The following is a 15,226-nucleotide window of genomic DNA, read 5'->3' as shown; positions in this document are numbered from 1 at the left end:
CCGAGGACTGGTTCTGAGTAACAAATGCCTCTGGAAGGTTTCTGAAGGGACTAGAGGGCCAACAGAGGTCTGTGGGTCAAAATTCAAGGCCAAAGTGGAGAGTAGGGCAGCCTAGAGGGGTGCTAAGGGCTCCAGAGGGTTAACACAGAACTCTGGGGTACAACAAAATCCTACAGGGCAGTTCCAAGGGGACTACAGGGGTCCTAAGGGGTCCAAAGGGCCTGACTGTTCTGGGGCAGAAAGAAGTTTGGAAGAGTCATTCAGAGTGCACTAGAGGGATTCTCAGGGGTCTAACATTGCCAAAAAAAGACTCAGGGGTCAGGAGGGCCAAAAGACAGCTCTGTGGCATAATAAAGGCCTCTAGAGGGGTTCAGGGGTGACTGGAAAGGTTCTAGTGGGTCTAGAGGGTCAATAGAGCTCTCTGGGGCACAGGAAAGGCCAAAAGATGGGTACCGAGTTCACTAGAAGGGTCATAAGGGGGTTATATGATCAAAGGAAGCCTCTGGGAACAAAGGTCCTAAAGGATCCTGAGGGGGAAAAGAGAGGTCCTAAGGGATCTGGAGGGCTAAAAGAGGGCTCTGGGACACAATTTTGGCCAAAAGAGACACCTAGAGTAGACTAGGGAGGTTGTAAGTGGGCTAGAAAGAAAAAAAAAAAAAAAAAAAAAGCAAGGGGGCACAATGAAGGCAAAAGGAGGGGTTCTGATGGGACTGGAGTGGTCCCCTGAGAGCTAGAAGGCTAACAGAGGGCTCCTGCACAACGCAGGCCAAAGGAGGGGTACTGAAGGAATTAGGTCCTAAGAGAGCTACTGGACCCCAAGAGGGCTCTGGGGCACTACAAAGGCCTCAGGAGGGGTTCTGAGGGTACTAGAGGGCTCCTAAGGACTCTACACACCCAAGAGAGCCTCTGGTGCACAATGGAGGGCTTCTGAGAGGATTGGAGCAGGCCTAGGGGGACTAGACATCAAAGAGAGGCCTCTAGGGCACAGTGAAGGCTTTGGGAGCAGTTTTGAGGTAACTAGATTAGAAAATGGAAGAGTCTTGAGAAGATTAGAGGGCATTCATTGGGTTCTAGGATGGCATGTCAGAAGGATGTCTCCAGTTCAAATCAAGGGCTCAGGAAGGGGTTGTTAGGGAGCCCAAGGGCCAAAGGAGGCATTCTGTGGGGATTAGATGCCGGGGTCCTGAGGGGAAGAGACAGCACACAGTGGGCACTGGGGTGCACCAAAATGGAAAAGGACTGGTTCTGATGGGACTAGGTTGCAAACGGCCCTGGAGCGCGACAGGAGAACACAGGGTTCTGGGGTGCTTTGAAGAACAAACATGGGGGTTCTGAAGGGAGTAGAAGATAATTGAGAAGGCATAAGGCAGGCTGCAAGGAAATGGAGGGCTATAGTATGCACTAAGAGGCAAAGAAGGAGAACAGAAAGGGATCTGAGAGAAACAGAACTCCCAAGGAGGAGCTCAGGTGGGATTTGGGGGCATTTAGGCAATGCTGGAACACAATGAAGGCCAGCAGTTTTGAGGCTACATGCCACATGGATTGATTTTGATCAGACTAGAGAACACAGAGAGCTCTGAGGTAAAAGAAAGGAAGATGGAGGAGTCTTGAGGGGACTGGAAGGAAAGGGGACCTGATGGGATAGAGGGCACACAGAACGGTCATAGGGATAGGGCATAGAGAGGACTCTGTGGTGCAATGAATAGAAAAGGAGGGCTTCAGGGCACACTGAAAGGGTGCCATGAGCGCCCAGGGTTCTGGAGTGCCCTCAAGGCAAACAAAGGTTCCTGAGGGGAGCGTGTGGCAATCAGAGGGCTGCTGATGGGACTAAGAGACAGTGAGGTGGGCCCTAAGGGGCTCAGAGGGCAAACAGAGGCATCCTGAGAGGACTACAGGGAAAAACAAAGGCTCTGGGATGCACTAATGGCAAATGGAGGGGTTTTGAGGGACCCAGAAGAAAGAGAGAGGGGACTTAATAGGACAAAAGAACAAACATAGGAGTCTTGATGCTACCAGAAGACCCACAGACACTAAATGGCAGAGTAATCATGCAGGAACTAGAAAGCAGCAAAGACTTCCGAGGGGACAGGAGAACAAATGGAGTGTCTTGGAGCACACCTGAAGGCAAATGGATAGGTCCTGAAGGAACTAGGGAGTAAATGGGTGAGTCCTGGGGTGATGAGGCAGAAAACTGAAGGTTCTGGGACATTAACTCACCTGCCATAATCCTTCCACTTGGACCCTGCCTCTTACCTCTGAGAAGCAGGCCTTTGCTTTCATTCCGCAGGCAGCTGTCAGCTGTTGCGTAGTCTTGGCAGACAACTTGAGGATCACTGCCCAGGCAGTCTTGACCTACAACACCATGTGCTCAGAACAGTTCTCAGGAAGTCATGTAGAGTCATAACCTGAAGGGCAAAAAGCAAATCTCTTCAGGACAGTTTTTATTTCATCATAGGAGCATTTTTCCCCCTCTCTTCTCCGCTGTACTGCCTCTAACAACACATCTTCCTCATCACCCTTTTCCCCTGCTACTTCTACTCCTGTCAGTTGCCCCTGCATCTTAGTCCTCTAAAGCACCTGTTTCTCATCCACATGTACTTTTATGTCCTGTTGCCCATTCCCCCTCCTATTTGTCCTATACCAGGCAGCTGAGACCCCCTGGCCTAGCTCTTAGCCGCACACCCCTTTTGATCCGGCCAACAGCTCTAACAGAGCAGAGGGCAGCACAGAGGGTGGATGCGAACATAGCACACCTAGGCACTGAGCAACACAGAAGCAGCAGCAAGGCATCCAAGAGATCCCATGTTTGTAAAGAAAATATGTAGAGGCAACTGGGGATCCTCTGCAGCTGTGCCCAGGGCTCCTGGAGGCTCTTTCCACCCAGTTAAAGGTAGCTGAACACAGTGACCTTGGGAGGCAGTGACACAGTCCCTGGGGCTGCTGTGGGGTGCCTGCGGCTGTTCCAGGGTCTCTCCGGCTCTTTTAGGGTCCTTGGACAGCCACAGTGCTGGTTGCGTTTCCTTGTGCTGCAAAACAGGATAGCTTTGCACCATTCCCTCCCAGCGCCACCACTCCTCCTAGTTGTTGCTGCCTACCTGGCCCCAAGCCTGAACAAAGCTATGACTATCAGGAGCCCCCACGGCCTCTCACACTCTCCCTGCCCTCCCCAGGGACAATAGGGACATCCCCAGGCCCTGGGGAGAACCCTGTCTGGGCACACCAGAGATGGAAAATACTTCCTGCCCTGTACCAGGGAAAGACAGGGAAATTCCACTGCCTCAGTGACCCATGGACGCTCTCCTGGGAGCAGCAAATGTCCAGTGAGGAACAGAGACACTGGGCCAATGCTGCAGGGCTGAGAAGGCACAGACACCTGGAACTACAGCTCCTGGTATGCCACAGAACACAACGTGGCCAGCGGGTGGGAAACCCGCTGACAGCTGCACCTCCTGCCACCTCGAGAGACACAACATGGTCTCCCAAAAGCCCCGCAGGGGAAGGTAACACCTGCCAGCATGCCCTGCAGATTAAAATGGCCGCCGGGAAAGCTACTGCTGGAAGACTACTCCTCCCGGCATGCAGAGCGAAGCAACATGGCCGCCCGGAAGCTCAGTGCCGGAAGTTTACTACTCCCAGCATGCAGAGTGAAACAACATGGCCGCCCGGAAGCCCCTTGCCGGAAGACGACTGCTCCCGGCAGGCAGAGCGAAACAAAATGGCCTCCCGGAAGCTCAGTGCCGGAAGACTACTGCTCCCGGCAGGCAGAGCGAAACAACATGGCCTCCCGGAAGTCCCGTGCCGGAAGACTACTGCTCCCGGCACACCGCGCAAAGCAACATGGCCTCCCGGAAGCCCCGTGCCGGAAGACTACTGCTCCCGGCAGGCAGAGCGAAACAACATGGCCTCCCGGAAGCCCCGTACCGGAAGACTACTCCTCCCAGTATGCAGAGCGAACCAACATGGCCGCCCGGAAGCCCCGTGCCGGAAGACTACTCCTCCCGGCATGCACGGCGAACAAACATGGCCGCCCGGAAGCCCCGTGCCGGAAGACTACTCCTCCCGGCATGGCCCGCAAAACAACATGGCCGCCCGGAAGTCCCATGCCGGAAGACTACTGCTCCCGGCATGGCCCGCGAAACAACATGGCCGCCCGGAAGCCCCATGCCGGAAGACTACTGCTCCCGGCATGCCGCGGTCCTCAGCGCTCTGTGAAGCTTGACCCTCGGGCGATTCAGTTCCTTCCCGTCCCAACCACCCTCCCGCCCCCTGACACCCGGACGCCGCCGAGCCCGGAGAGGGGCCCCGCGATCCCCAACCCCGGCCCGAGATTCCCCCGACGCCGCCGGACCGGCCCCGGGTCAGCTCCGACACTGCCCCTGCCCCCACTGCGACTCTCCCAGGGCTTCCTCTGGGATCTCTCCTTCCCCCGCCCCCCCCGACACGGTCCCGGTCTGACCCAGGACCCCCCGCGCCACTCCCACCGCGCAATAAACCAACCCCGCCAGCCCCGACGCCCCCCCGTCCTCCCTCCCCCCGCACCACTGCAGCCCCGACGCCCCTTTTCTTTCCTCCTCCAGCCCCGGCGCAACCCCTTCCTCGTTCCACCCTTGCCCTGGCGCCCCCCTTTTTTCTCCCCTCCTCGCCCCATCACAGCCCTGGCCCCCCTCCTGCCTCCCCCCCAGCCCCAGCGCACCCCCTTCCTGACCACTCCCCGTGGCCCCGGTGCTCCGCTCTTCCCCACCGCCCTGGTGCACCGCCATCCCCGGCGCAGTTTCCGCTGGCCCGAGATGCTCCCGTCTGCCGGGACGCGCGCACCCCCCGGCCCCGCTCACCTCCTCCGCGGTGCGGCCGCAGCGCCGGTCCCGGCGGGCGGTGCTCAGAGGCAGCTCCGTTGTCCCAGACCGGCCCCTGCACGAGCTTCCTCCCGACTGCGGCCCCAGCCCTGGCGCATGCCTGCCGTGGCCCCCAGCCCCACCTGGGGCTTGTTCCAGCCCCAGGGCCCACAGCTGCAGCCCTCAGGAACCAGGGGAAGGGAATTACCCTCAGCCCCATCAGGGACAGCTGGGGCTGCCAGGGCAGCAGAGGCACCCCAGCGCCTGAGAGGTGCTCGCTAAAAGCTGAAGGGAGAGCCCTGGGCTGTACAGAGAGGAAAAGGGAGTATTCAGGGCACAAGAGAACAAATCGAGACCTCTGGGTGCAATAGAAGTTAAAAAAAAATATTACCAGGTGATGATAGAGCAAACAGAGTGACTCTGGGGGCACCAAAAGGCAAAGGCAGGACCCTGGGGCACACCAAAAATCACCCAGAAAACTCTGGGACAGGGGATAAAGATCCTCTGGATCTTTCCAGGGATCCTTGTCCTGGATCCCTGGACAAGGAACTTTGCAGTGTGCTGCAAAACAAACATCGGGCCCCAGGGCACGCGGAAAAGCACACAGAGGGCTTGCCAGCAACCCAAAACGTGAATTGAGCTGTCCTGAGGACCACCAAAGGGCAAATGCAGGGCTCTTGGGCAAACCAAAATTCAAGTGAAGGGCCTTTGTGCACACTAAAGGGGCCACAAGGCATGTCACAGGGCTCAATGCAGCTGACAGCAAGGTGCCTGCAGGCTCCCCCTTTCCCCAGGAAAACTGTCTCCCAGCACCAGGCACACAGGCCCCCGCCACTGACACATGAGGGACATTGCGGAGTGCTGAAAGCAAATTTGAGGGCAGTCTGGGGACTTCACATGGCCCTGGGGGGGGCCCTGGCTGCCCCCAGGATAATGGGAAACTCCACCAAGAGCCCCAAGGGTCGAGGCAATGCAAGGGAAGTTACCCCGAGCCCTGTGAACAGCACTGGGGTCCCTGGGAACCGCAGGGACCCCCAAGTACAAAGGATGTGGGGACCAGCTCCCAATCCCAGACACAATGTGTAACCTCCTCCCCTGGGCATCATCTTCAGGCAAAGCGACGGCAGGAACCACAGACACAAGTGCAAAGAATAAAGCAACTGTTTATTGTTTTACTGCACAGAAGCAACACCTGGGAGGGAGTTTGCCATGGAGCTCAGTGCCAGCATGCTTCCCCTTACCCTGTGACACCTGAAGAGTCACCTCCGCACCAGCGTTCGTCGGTCCTTTGGGGAAGGGTCAGCTCCTGCTGCTGCCCTTGACGCGGCAGGCGTCTGAGTAGCTGACAGCCTATCCCCTCTACTTTTTCCTTCAGGGATAGGATTCAGCTCTGACAGGTGAGAAGATCTTTGATCTCTGATCCTGCCTGTCTGCACTACTGCCCTACCCCAGACTAGAGCCCTGCAAGACACTTTCACAGCTCTCACCTCACCTGTCACATCACCACTCTCAGTGCGATGGGCCTGCGCCTTATCAAATCCAGACCTCAGGTCAGTGCACAAAGCTGAACGCTGGGAACAGGGGAAGGTTAGGAACCCCAGAGAAGGGTTTGCAGCCTGCTGCTTAGGCTTCGGGGCTTACAGTTTATTATCTAAGGATTCAGCCCTTGTCATTTATCAGTAAGGCGTAAGCCCTGAACCCTATGTGACAAATTGCAAATCTTGGAACCCAAGTGGTTGCTTTAAAATTTACGGATGAGGTTGGATTTTAAATCCTGCGCCCTGATCGCTAAGTCAGCAAACTGTAAACCCTGACTGATAAAGACAGCCCCACAAAATAAAGTAATAAACCATAGCCCCTGACTGACAGACCCTCAACAGCAAACTAAACAATAAACCTCAAGTGAAAAACTCCAAACCCTCAGCTTTAAGCAAGAAACACCAAAGTACACATGAGCTTGCAAGTTTTGCCCACAGCTTAAGAAGTTTCCCCTTCATTTAGAAGTACAGCAGAACAGGAAGATATGCATCAGAATCACGTTACAGTTGCTGTTTATAAGCTTGGTCTTAGCCACCATTCAAATGTGAGCACATGCAAGAATCGCTCCACAGGACTGCAGTAAGCTGCACTTCCACTGAACCTACCTGAAACATTGCAAGCGCTTATTCAACTCCATTACAGACAATTAATATTTTTGGTCCCCTCAGCTCCATGGGCAAACATCCACAGCCAGTGACTCCAGCAACCACCTAGGGGACAACCACCTTCCACCTCCCAGCCCTGCACACACACAGTGCAGCCCCAAGACTTAGCTGCGTCCACGCTGCAAGTCAGAGCTCGACCTTCATGGCCAACCACAGATCTCCGCAGAGCTCCCAGCTGTGACACCGCTCCTTCGACTGCCAGACTATGCTTCAGCACCTGCAAAGAAGCCAGAACAGTTACTGAGATGCCAGGCAACTGCGCAGCCCTCCTAGAACTACTCCCTTGTCCAAGGCCCGTAACTGTTCCCACAATTATGACTGACCCTCTACACTGCTCCAGTCACTCTCTCAGGCTCCGTTTTATCGCAAGGATGTCACGGCAGCCCTCACATACAGTCAGGCTCGCTCAGGCACTCGGCCACCTCCAGCCTTCGGTAGATGGTCCTCCTCAGGGAAACTGTGCCGCTGACGGACACTCTCAGAAAGCACTGTCCAGCCAAGGCAGGATAAAAACTAAGGCCTCCAAAAACTCCAAACTCTGGAGACTGAGCTGATGGGAAACTGACTCTGGCCTGGACAATGACAGAAGAAGGATTTTGCTTCACTCGTTCAGGCTGCCTAGCATGTGGCCCAAGTTAGACAGACCGTGCTGGAAATCCCTGTGACGTGACAGCGTGTTGGAAAGCAGAGCTGAGCACAGGCTCCTGGAAGAGGAGCAGAGTAAGGCTGATGTAGGGAAGACAACAGTTTGCATAAAGTCAGAAAACAGGGCTCAATGCCAGCGACACAATCACGACTCCAACTGCACCGCGCAGCAGCCCTGTCTGCGCACAGGCAGACAAGACACAGTAACTGCAGACTGCGCTGACGTGTAAGACGGACAACAGCAGCTCCAGACTGCCCTAGCACACCCTGCCCTACCTGCACCTGTCCTAACACCCGAATACTCAGAGCCTCTGCTAATCTCTACCACATGCTAATGTCTACCACATCCTCCACAGCATCTTTGGCCCATTAGTGCTCCCCCACTGCACATCCGCAGCCCCATGCCTCTGCACATAGAGTCACTGCAGGGGTATCTGACATGACCTGAACCAGGCAGATTGATGGGACCCTCTGGTTGCTACTGATCGTCTCTGCTGAGCACCAATTGCCTCTTGACACCTTCCACACCAGACAAAACACAAAGGAATGATGAACCTTCAGCTGGACAGAGGGACAGGGAGCAGAACAGAAGAAAAGAGGGATAGAGAGCTTGGCTGACAGATGGAAAAAGAAAGAGAAGGATAGAGACCTAGCCCCAGGGTCAGGGCCCTGGACAAAGGAAGAGAAAAAGAGGACAGAGGGCCAGACAGGTGGAGGGCTGAAGAGAGGACCAGGGAGCAGAAGAGAGAAAAAGAGGGATGTAGAAGTGGACAGAAGAATAAAGAGAGGAAAGGAGGGAAGGGGAAGCAGACAGAGGGACGGGAAGCAAAAGAGAAGGGTGGAGAACCAGACAGAGGAACGGGGACTGGAAGAGAGGGAAAGGGAGCCAGTCAGACCAATGGGAAGAGAGTGAGAAGGATGAAGAGCCAACCAGAAAGGTGGAGAGAAAAAAAAGAGAGAGGGGAAGTCAGACAGAGAGATGAGATAGAAGAGGGGAAAAGAGGGATAGGGATACAAATAGATGGATGGGGAGCTGAACAGAAGGACAGAAATAGAAAGAGAAGGCTGGAGAGGGGGACAGAAGGCTGGAAAGGTACAAAGAGACAGACAAGAGCAGCAGAGGGATGGGGAGCTGGACAGAGGAACAGCGGGCGGGTAGTGGGACAGAGAGGGGAAAAGGATGATGGAGAGCTGGACAGAGCGACAGGGAGCCACTCGGAGGGAGGAAGATATTGACAGAGGGATGCAAAGAGTACCAGAGGGATGGGGAACTGGGCAGGGCAATGAGTAGCTAAACAAAGGGACGGGGTATCGGACAGAGCTACGGGGAAAGAAAGAAAAAGATGGAGCGCTGGACAGAGGGACAGCGAGTGGAACCAGATGGATCCAGACAGCCCAGAACAGCCCTCAACCCGCTCCAGTTCCACTCACCTGCTGAGCTGCAGAGCTCTCTGTGTACCGCTGGGCCCAAAGTCCACTTGGGCACTGCTGTGCGGAGGACCCGCAGCCACACCGAAAGGCACGTGGAGGCCACTTGTGGGCCTGCTTGCCTGTATCCCTATACCTCCAGAGTGTCTGTGTCTGCAAGAGCGAGGGTGCACCCACGGGCCCACTATTCCCCTCTCTCCTTGGCTGGTCCATGAATTGTGGCTTATTACTCACAAGTCCAGTGAGGATGCAGCCAACCTTCCTACAGCCGAAGTTCTTCAGCAGGACCACGCAGAGAATCTTTCCACTGGCATTTGGATTCTCCTGGCCGCTCTTGACACGCTGTAACTTACAAAGGTCTGAGAGCGGTAGCCTGTAGTTCTTCATGGCAGCATGTAGTCGATCCCCGATGTTCTGAATACCTAAGATTAACACAATTTATAAACACAAAAATACTGCCGCTATAGGGTGTACAGTCAAGCTACAATTTCTGCCACCAAAGAAAACCCCTCCGTGTCTGCCAGAATGAGCCATATGCATCAGCGCCTATAGCTCAAGGCTAGCAACCCCTCCCAGGTGACGTTCTTCTGGCAGGCTGCATGTCTGAACTCCTCCGTCTTGCCTAAGAGTCTCCGCTGGGACATTATAACTTTGTCAGCCAGCGCTTGTTGATGGAGGCACGGTAAAATCCATCATCCTCCGAAAGTATAAAGCAAAGCAAAAAAAAAAATCAGAGCTCTGCAGAAAATCATAAGACAAACCCGTTTATATGCACAAAAGCAGATCTAATATACACACAAGCAAAGCAAACGAGCACAGGCAAGCCACAAATACCGCTTCCCCCAACTCCCCTTTTGGAAGCCATGAGGACACTTGGGTTGCTGTGAAAGGGAAGTTAGACTAAGTAGCTCCTAGAGCTTAGTCTTTCAGAAGCCTTCTGTGTCCACATTTTTGGCACAACCGCGCTCTACCCCTCATTCAATTCAGATGCACAGAAGATGATCTGCTTCTTGGTACACTTGCACTGTAACTCCCCCCTTGTTAAGATCAGTGCCCACTGTCCCACTTAGACAGAGGATACTCTGCTGCCTATTTATTTCCCTGACATGAGCTAGTTTAGAGGGAATTGAGCAGATTGGGCTGCATCTGGGCTGATAAAAGGTAAAAGTCTCAAAGACAGTTACAGCCCAGATTGCTTCTAAACAGTCTTTCTCACAGCCAGAGAGTTTCTGTTCGGGCCTCAAAGGGGATGTAAGGATGATGCCACTGGCACCCACTTTCCCTCTACTGCTCTTTTGCAGCAGCGCTGCTCCCACGAAATCAGTAGATGTGGGAATCCTTACTGAAAAAGGCTTGCCTTGTCCTGGGAATTTGAGGGCAGGAGATTTTACAGCCGCTTCTTTCAGTTTAGTGAAAGCAACATCATGTTCCTTGTTCCAGCTCCATTCCTGACTCCTTTCCTGTAATTCCCACCATGGTCTGCTGATACCACGCAAGTTATATTAACACTGCCGGAGGAAATTAAATCCTCCTAAAATTGCCCTAAAGTTGGAACTGACAAGAAAGAGTCTTAATTTCATAAGGCTTTAACCTTTTTTCTAGCTACTCTATTCCTGTTTCCCCAAATACCATTGCCATATCAGGAACCTGGGGTTGCACCAATTGAGCCTTCCTGAAATTCACCTCTTAATTTTACAATTCAGATACTTCTCTCTCACTCTCACTTCCTCTTCGGAAACTCTGGTCACTTGACTATCATTCCCCTAAGATAATAAGTTGCTGTCTTGTAGCTCTTAAAATATGATGCTTCATAGATACATAAAGTCACATGCAAAGAAACATGTATGCAGCATACTTTTTGTAACACGTGCAGACCTTCTGTTATATGTTGGTGATCTGTTATCCTGATCACTATTCCTAGGGATCCTTCCTCAACAGGAGGAATGGGGTTTCCCTTTTGGGGAGATGGAGACAGCTTTCAGTTGGTTCCATTTGATTTTATTACTTCAGCTTGCTTACATTTTCCTGGTCTGTTCAATTTCAGCCATGGCAATTACTCTAACAAGTATTATATCTTTTCCTTTTTGTATACGGATATAAGATAACAACCAAAGCAAAACTGAGGCAGATACAGTTAACAATATCCAAAAGGTAAGAACGGGTTACTTTAGTCCTCAGTGCCACCCCCGGGAGACAGAAATAACAGGCATTTGTTATAATAGTTACCTTAGTTACCCATAGTGGAACACCTCCTTCTGTAGCAGTTTCTGATGATATTAAGGGTCCATTAAGCTTCATTTTTGCTTCCCTGTTTCATCCAGTCCATTAGGTATTAATCACCAAAAACTGCTTGTCCATCTTTTCTCTTTGTCAGCATTTGCTATCATTGCTTCCATCTCTGTAACAAACAGATAAACTTGCATTTTACCTTCAATGAAACACTTACATTTGTGCATGTTCTTTTTCTCTTTACCATGTTCTTTTTTTATTTTCTTTTCCTTAAAGGAAAGGTGCTATAACAGCACTTGGCATCATACATTACAGGGTAAACAGTTTGGTAACAAAACATACAGCAACTAGGGCTAGGTTATTAGACAGACAGGCACATCAGCTAGTACACACCTATGCCATCTTCCATGAAATCTTATTCTGGTTCACTGTTATTGTACCATTCAATATCCTTTCTCAAACCCTTGTATACATGTGCTTAACCAACAATTCTCTCAGTCTTTAACTACATGGAAGAATGACAGCACTTAATTTGCCTGCCTCTGTTTCAAACCTGTTACCTTTTTGATACATCTCCTAGATTATCCCTCCTGTACTTGGATGCTTACCTCAGAGGCGATGACCAAAATGAACAACTGCATCATGACGTCTAGCTGCTTCTCTTCAAGGTGTCCCCCTTCAGTGGGCCACCCTACCAAACAAACCCGAAAGACTGATGAGGCCATGAGGGTACCAGATTTTTGGACCACTTCTCAAAGGTTTTCAGGGTGACTGACTTAACTGCTTCTCTTCACGTTACTCAAAGCTACATTCATCTATTACTTAGGACTAACGTGTTTCTATTTTAAAAGAAGATTGTTGTTTCAACTTTACATATAGTCCATAATCTGCTATGCATCATCTCTAGCGCCTTCGGCTTTTACAGAACTTTTGGTAATTACAGGTGGTAATTAATAGCACCCATTGCCTATGGGCTGGAGTAAGACATTGCTCCTTCTCTGAGAACGTGCCTAAAAGCCAGGCTGTTTTCTGTAGCATCACTGGGGCTTCCCATAGCCCCTCACTGTTCTCCTAGCTTTTTCCTGAGCTTTTTAGTGTTTTAGGTTATCCCTTAGCCTGCAGTTCTATGTTAATATTCTCCTTAAGCATTGTGCACAGCACTATTATCTCAGACCAGCCACACTTAGAGAGTCCTCTTGCACATACAGAGGGCTCGGTGGTGAGGAAAAGAGAGAAAAATCCATTTGTCATCTGTGCAGCCACCCATCAACATTCTTCAGCAAGAAGCGCTGTAAATTCCCTCTTCTCTAAAGTGGGAAGGAGTCAAGGGGGAGACACAGATCACACCCGATATGTATTAGAACACCTTTTACAAATTAATCTGTTAATTCATAAATTAATAAATTAATTTAAATTATTAAAACCACGGTACTATTTAGGGGCAGCTGTAGAGGAGGGAGGACTCAGCAAGGCTCAGTGGGGGTTTCCATCAGTTGGTGCCCGGGTTGGCTGGGGCCCACAGTCTGGGCCCGCAGCTGGGGGAGGCCTCAGGGTGCGGGTGCCTGGGAGTACTTTTCCTCCGTCCACCTTCTCATTTCCCTAGCTACAACTCTCAAGTAAACGATCTCGGCGCTGCACTAACTGCACCTGGCTCAAAGTGACCTTAAATCGGTTTGGTCCGGTAGCTTTAAGCTTCCTTGCGACTTACCAGCACCCTCGGGCAAGCCAGCCGCGACGGGAGCCGTCGGCCCAACGCCGCTCCGGGGCCCGCCAGCCTCGCCGCTCCTCCCGGCCGCCTCCGCAGGGGCGAGCGCCCGCCCCGGCCTCGCCAGGGAGGAACCGGGGCCCTGAGGGCGACACGCGGCAAACGGACGGTCAAACCCGCGCTCCCGGCAGACCCTGGGCCGCGCTGCCGGCGCGGCGCGGCACCAGGCCCGAGCCCCCTCCCCAAACCTCGCCCCGCACCTCCGCCTCCACGCAGCGACGGCCCCAGCGGGCAGGAGACCGCCTGACACCCGCGGCCACCCGAAGAGACGCGCTCACCTCACCGGAGCCCCCGCATCCCCGACTCCGGGCGGCCGCCGCCCCAGCGAAAACTCCGTCCCTGCGCGCCGCCATGCTGCTCCCCGCCGCCGCGCATGCGCCGCCCGCCGCGCATGCGCCGCCCGAGAACGGGGCGCGGCAGCGCCGGGGGCCCGGCTCTCGAGCACCGCGCATGCGCCGGCTCCGCCCCGAGCGGTAGGGGAGGGGAGGGGAGGGGAGGGGCGAGGAGGGGAGTGGGAGGGACGGAGGGAGGGGAGGGGGCGAGAGGGGGAGCGGGAGGGGGGCCAGGCGGGGAACGGCGCCCCCGCGTGTTCCCGGCGCGGGGCTGCAGCCCGCCGCCCCCGCCGCGGCCCCGCGGGGCTCGCGCTCAGCGGCGGGCGCCCCGGGGCTGCTCGGTCCGTGCCCGAGAGCCCGGTGGGGATCAGCGAGCGGGCTCCGCTGCTGCACCGGTGTGAGGGCACCGCGGAGCAGCGCCGAGACGGCACTGCCCGTCCCCGCGACAACAGGAAGGAAGCACCAGTACGGAAAAGCACTCTGCGCTACGGGTCTATGAGCACGGGGAAGGGGCGAGGAGCACGGCCCCTTCGCTTACCCGTTACCCAAACAGGGCAGAGTAGGGGCGAACACGGTGACCGGCACTGGGCGGGTGCGCGCCGGCTGGCTGCAGTATTCTCCGTACGCCGGCGAGGGCAGTGGCGGCTGCAGAAGTGGCGTGTCGACACCGGAGGGCAGCAGTGAGCAGGGGAAACCGAGCGCCCATGCGAGCGCCTTACCGCTGCACTACCGATATCTGGCCAGCCGAGGGCACCAACGAGCCACGCCGAAACCACTGCGCCTGCGCCCCGCTTCGCCTGCAGTACCGAATCTTCGCCAGCCGAGGGCACCAACGAGCCACGCCGAAACCACTGCGCATGCGCCCCGCTTCGCCTGCAGTACCGATTTTTCGCCAGCCGAGGGCACCAACGAGCTACGCCGAAACCACTGCGCATGCGCCCCGCTTCGCCTGCAGTACCGATTCTTAGCCAGCCGAGGGCACCAACGAGCTACGCCGAAACCACTGCGCCTGCGCCCCGCTTCGCCTGCAGTACCGATTTCTGGCCAGCCAAGGGCACCAACGAGCCACGCCGAAACCACTGCGCCTGCGCCTCGATTCGGCTGCAGTACCGAATTCTCGCCAGCCGAGGGCACCAACGAGCCACGCCGAAACCACTGCGCCTGCGCCCCGCTTCGCCTGCAGTACCGAATTTTCGCCAGCCGAGGGCACCAACGAGCCACGCCGAAACCACTGCGCCTGCGCCCCGCTTCGCCTGCAGTACCGTACTTTAGCCAGCCGAGGGCACCAACGAGCCACGCCGAAACCACTGCGCCTGCGCCCCGCTTCGCCTGCAGTACCGATTTCTGGCCAGCCAAGGGCACCAACGAGCCACGCCGAAACCACTGCGCCTGCGCCCCGCTTCGCCTGCAGTACCGAATTTTCGCCAGCCGAGGGCACCAACGAGCCACGCCGAAACCACTGCGCCTGCGCCTCGATTCGGCTGCAGTACTGAATTTTCGCCAGCCGAGGGCACCAACGAGCCACGCCGAAACCACTGCGCCTGCGCCCCGCTTCGCCTGCAGTACCGAATCTTCGCCAGCCGAGGGCACCAACGAGCCACGCCGAAACCACTGCGCCTGCGCCTCGATTCGGCTGCAGTACTGAACTTTCGCCAGCCGAGGGCACCAACGAGCCACGCCGAAACCACTGCGCCTGCGCCCCGCTTCGCCTGCAGTACCGATTTCTGGCCAGCCAAGGGCACCAGCGAGCCACGCCGAAACCACTGCGCCTGCGCCCCGCTTCGCCTGCAG

At 54.9% G+C, this 15,226-nt stretch overlaps 1 protein-coding gene and 1 long non-coding RNA gene across 6 annotated transcripts; one reads left to right on the top strand and one right to left on the bottom strand.

Moving 5' to 3' along the window:
- Nucleotides 1-4,246: 4,246 nt before the first annotated feature.
- Nucleotides 4,247-8,690, top strand: LOC138067565 (uncharacterized). The gene is made up of 2 exons (XR_011141751.1): nucleotides 4,247-4,357; nucleotides 6,016-8,690. It is a non-coding gene; the product is annotated as an uncharacterized lncRNA (long non-coding RNA).
- Nucleotides 6,867-13,231, bottom strand: LOC138067564 (uncharacterized). Of its 5 annotated transcripts, none has more exons than XM_068947641.1 (5): nucleotides 13,047-13,231; nucleotides 11,336-11,507; nucleotides 10,985-11,063; nucleotides 9,113-9,531; nucleotides 6,867-7,253 (listed from the first exon to the last, which is right to left on the bottom strand). In XM_068947641.1, exons 2-5 carry the CDS (start codon nucleotides 11,405-11,407, stop codon nucleotides 7,008-7,010), a joined length of 816 nt encoding a protein of 271 aa, XP_068803742.1. In that variant the 5' UTR covers nucleotides 11,408-11,507; nucleotides 13,047-13,231; the 3' UTR covers nucleotides 6,867-7,007. The 5 variants fall into 5 exon arrangements, with proteins under 5 accessions (XP_068803742.1, XP_068803741.1, XP_068803740.1 ...); XM_068947640.1 differs by lacking the exon at nucleotides 13,047-13,231 and adding an exon at nucleotides 11,947-13,038; XM_068947639.1 differs by lacking the exon at nucleotides 13,047-13,231 and having other exon boundaries at nucleotides 11,336-13,038.
- Nucleotides 13,232-15,226: the final 1,995 nt, after the last annotated feature.

The sequence above is a fragment of the Struthio camelus genome, chromosome 5, assembly GCF_040807025.1.
Source record: "Struthio camelus isolate bStrCam1 chromosome 5, bStrCam1.hap1, whole genome shotgun sequence".
NCBI classification, from domain to species: domain Eukaryota; kingdom Metazoa; phylum Chordata; class Aves; order Struthioniformes; family Struthionidae; genus Struthio; species Struthio camelus.
This window is presented reverse-complemented; position numbering and strand designations above follow the sequence as displayed.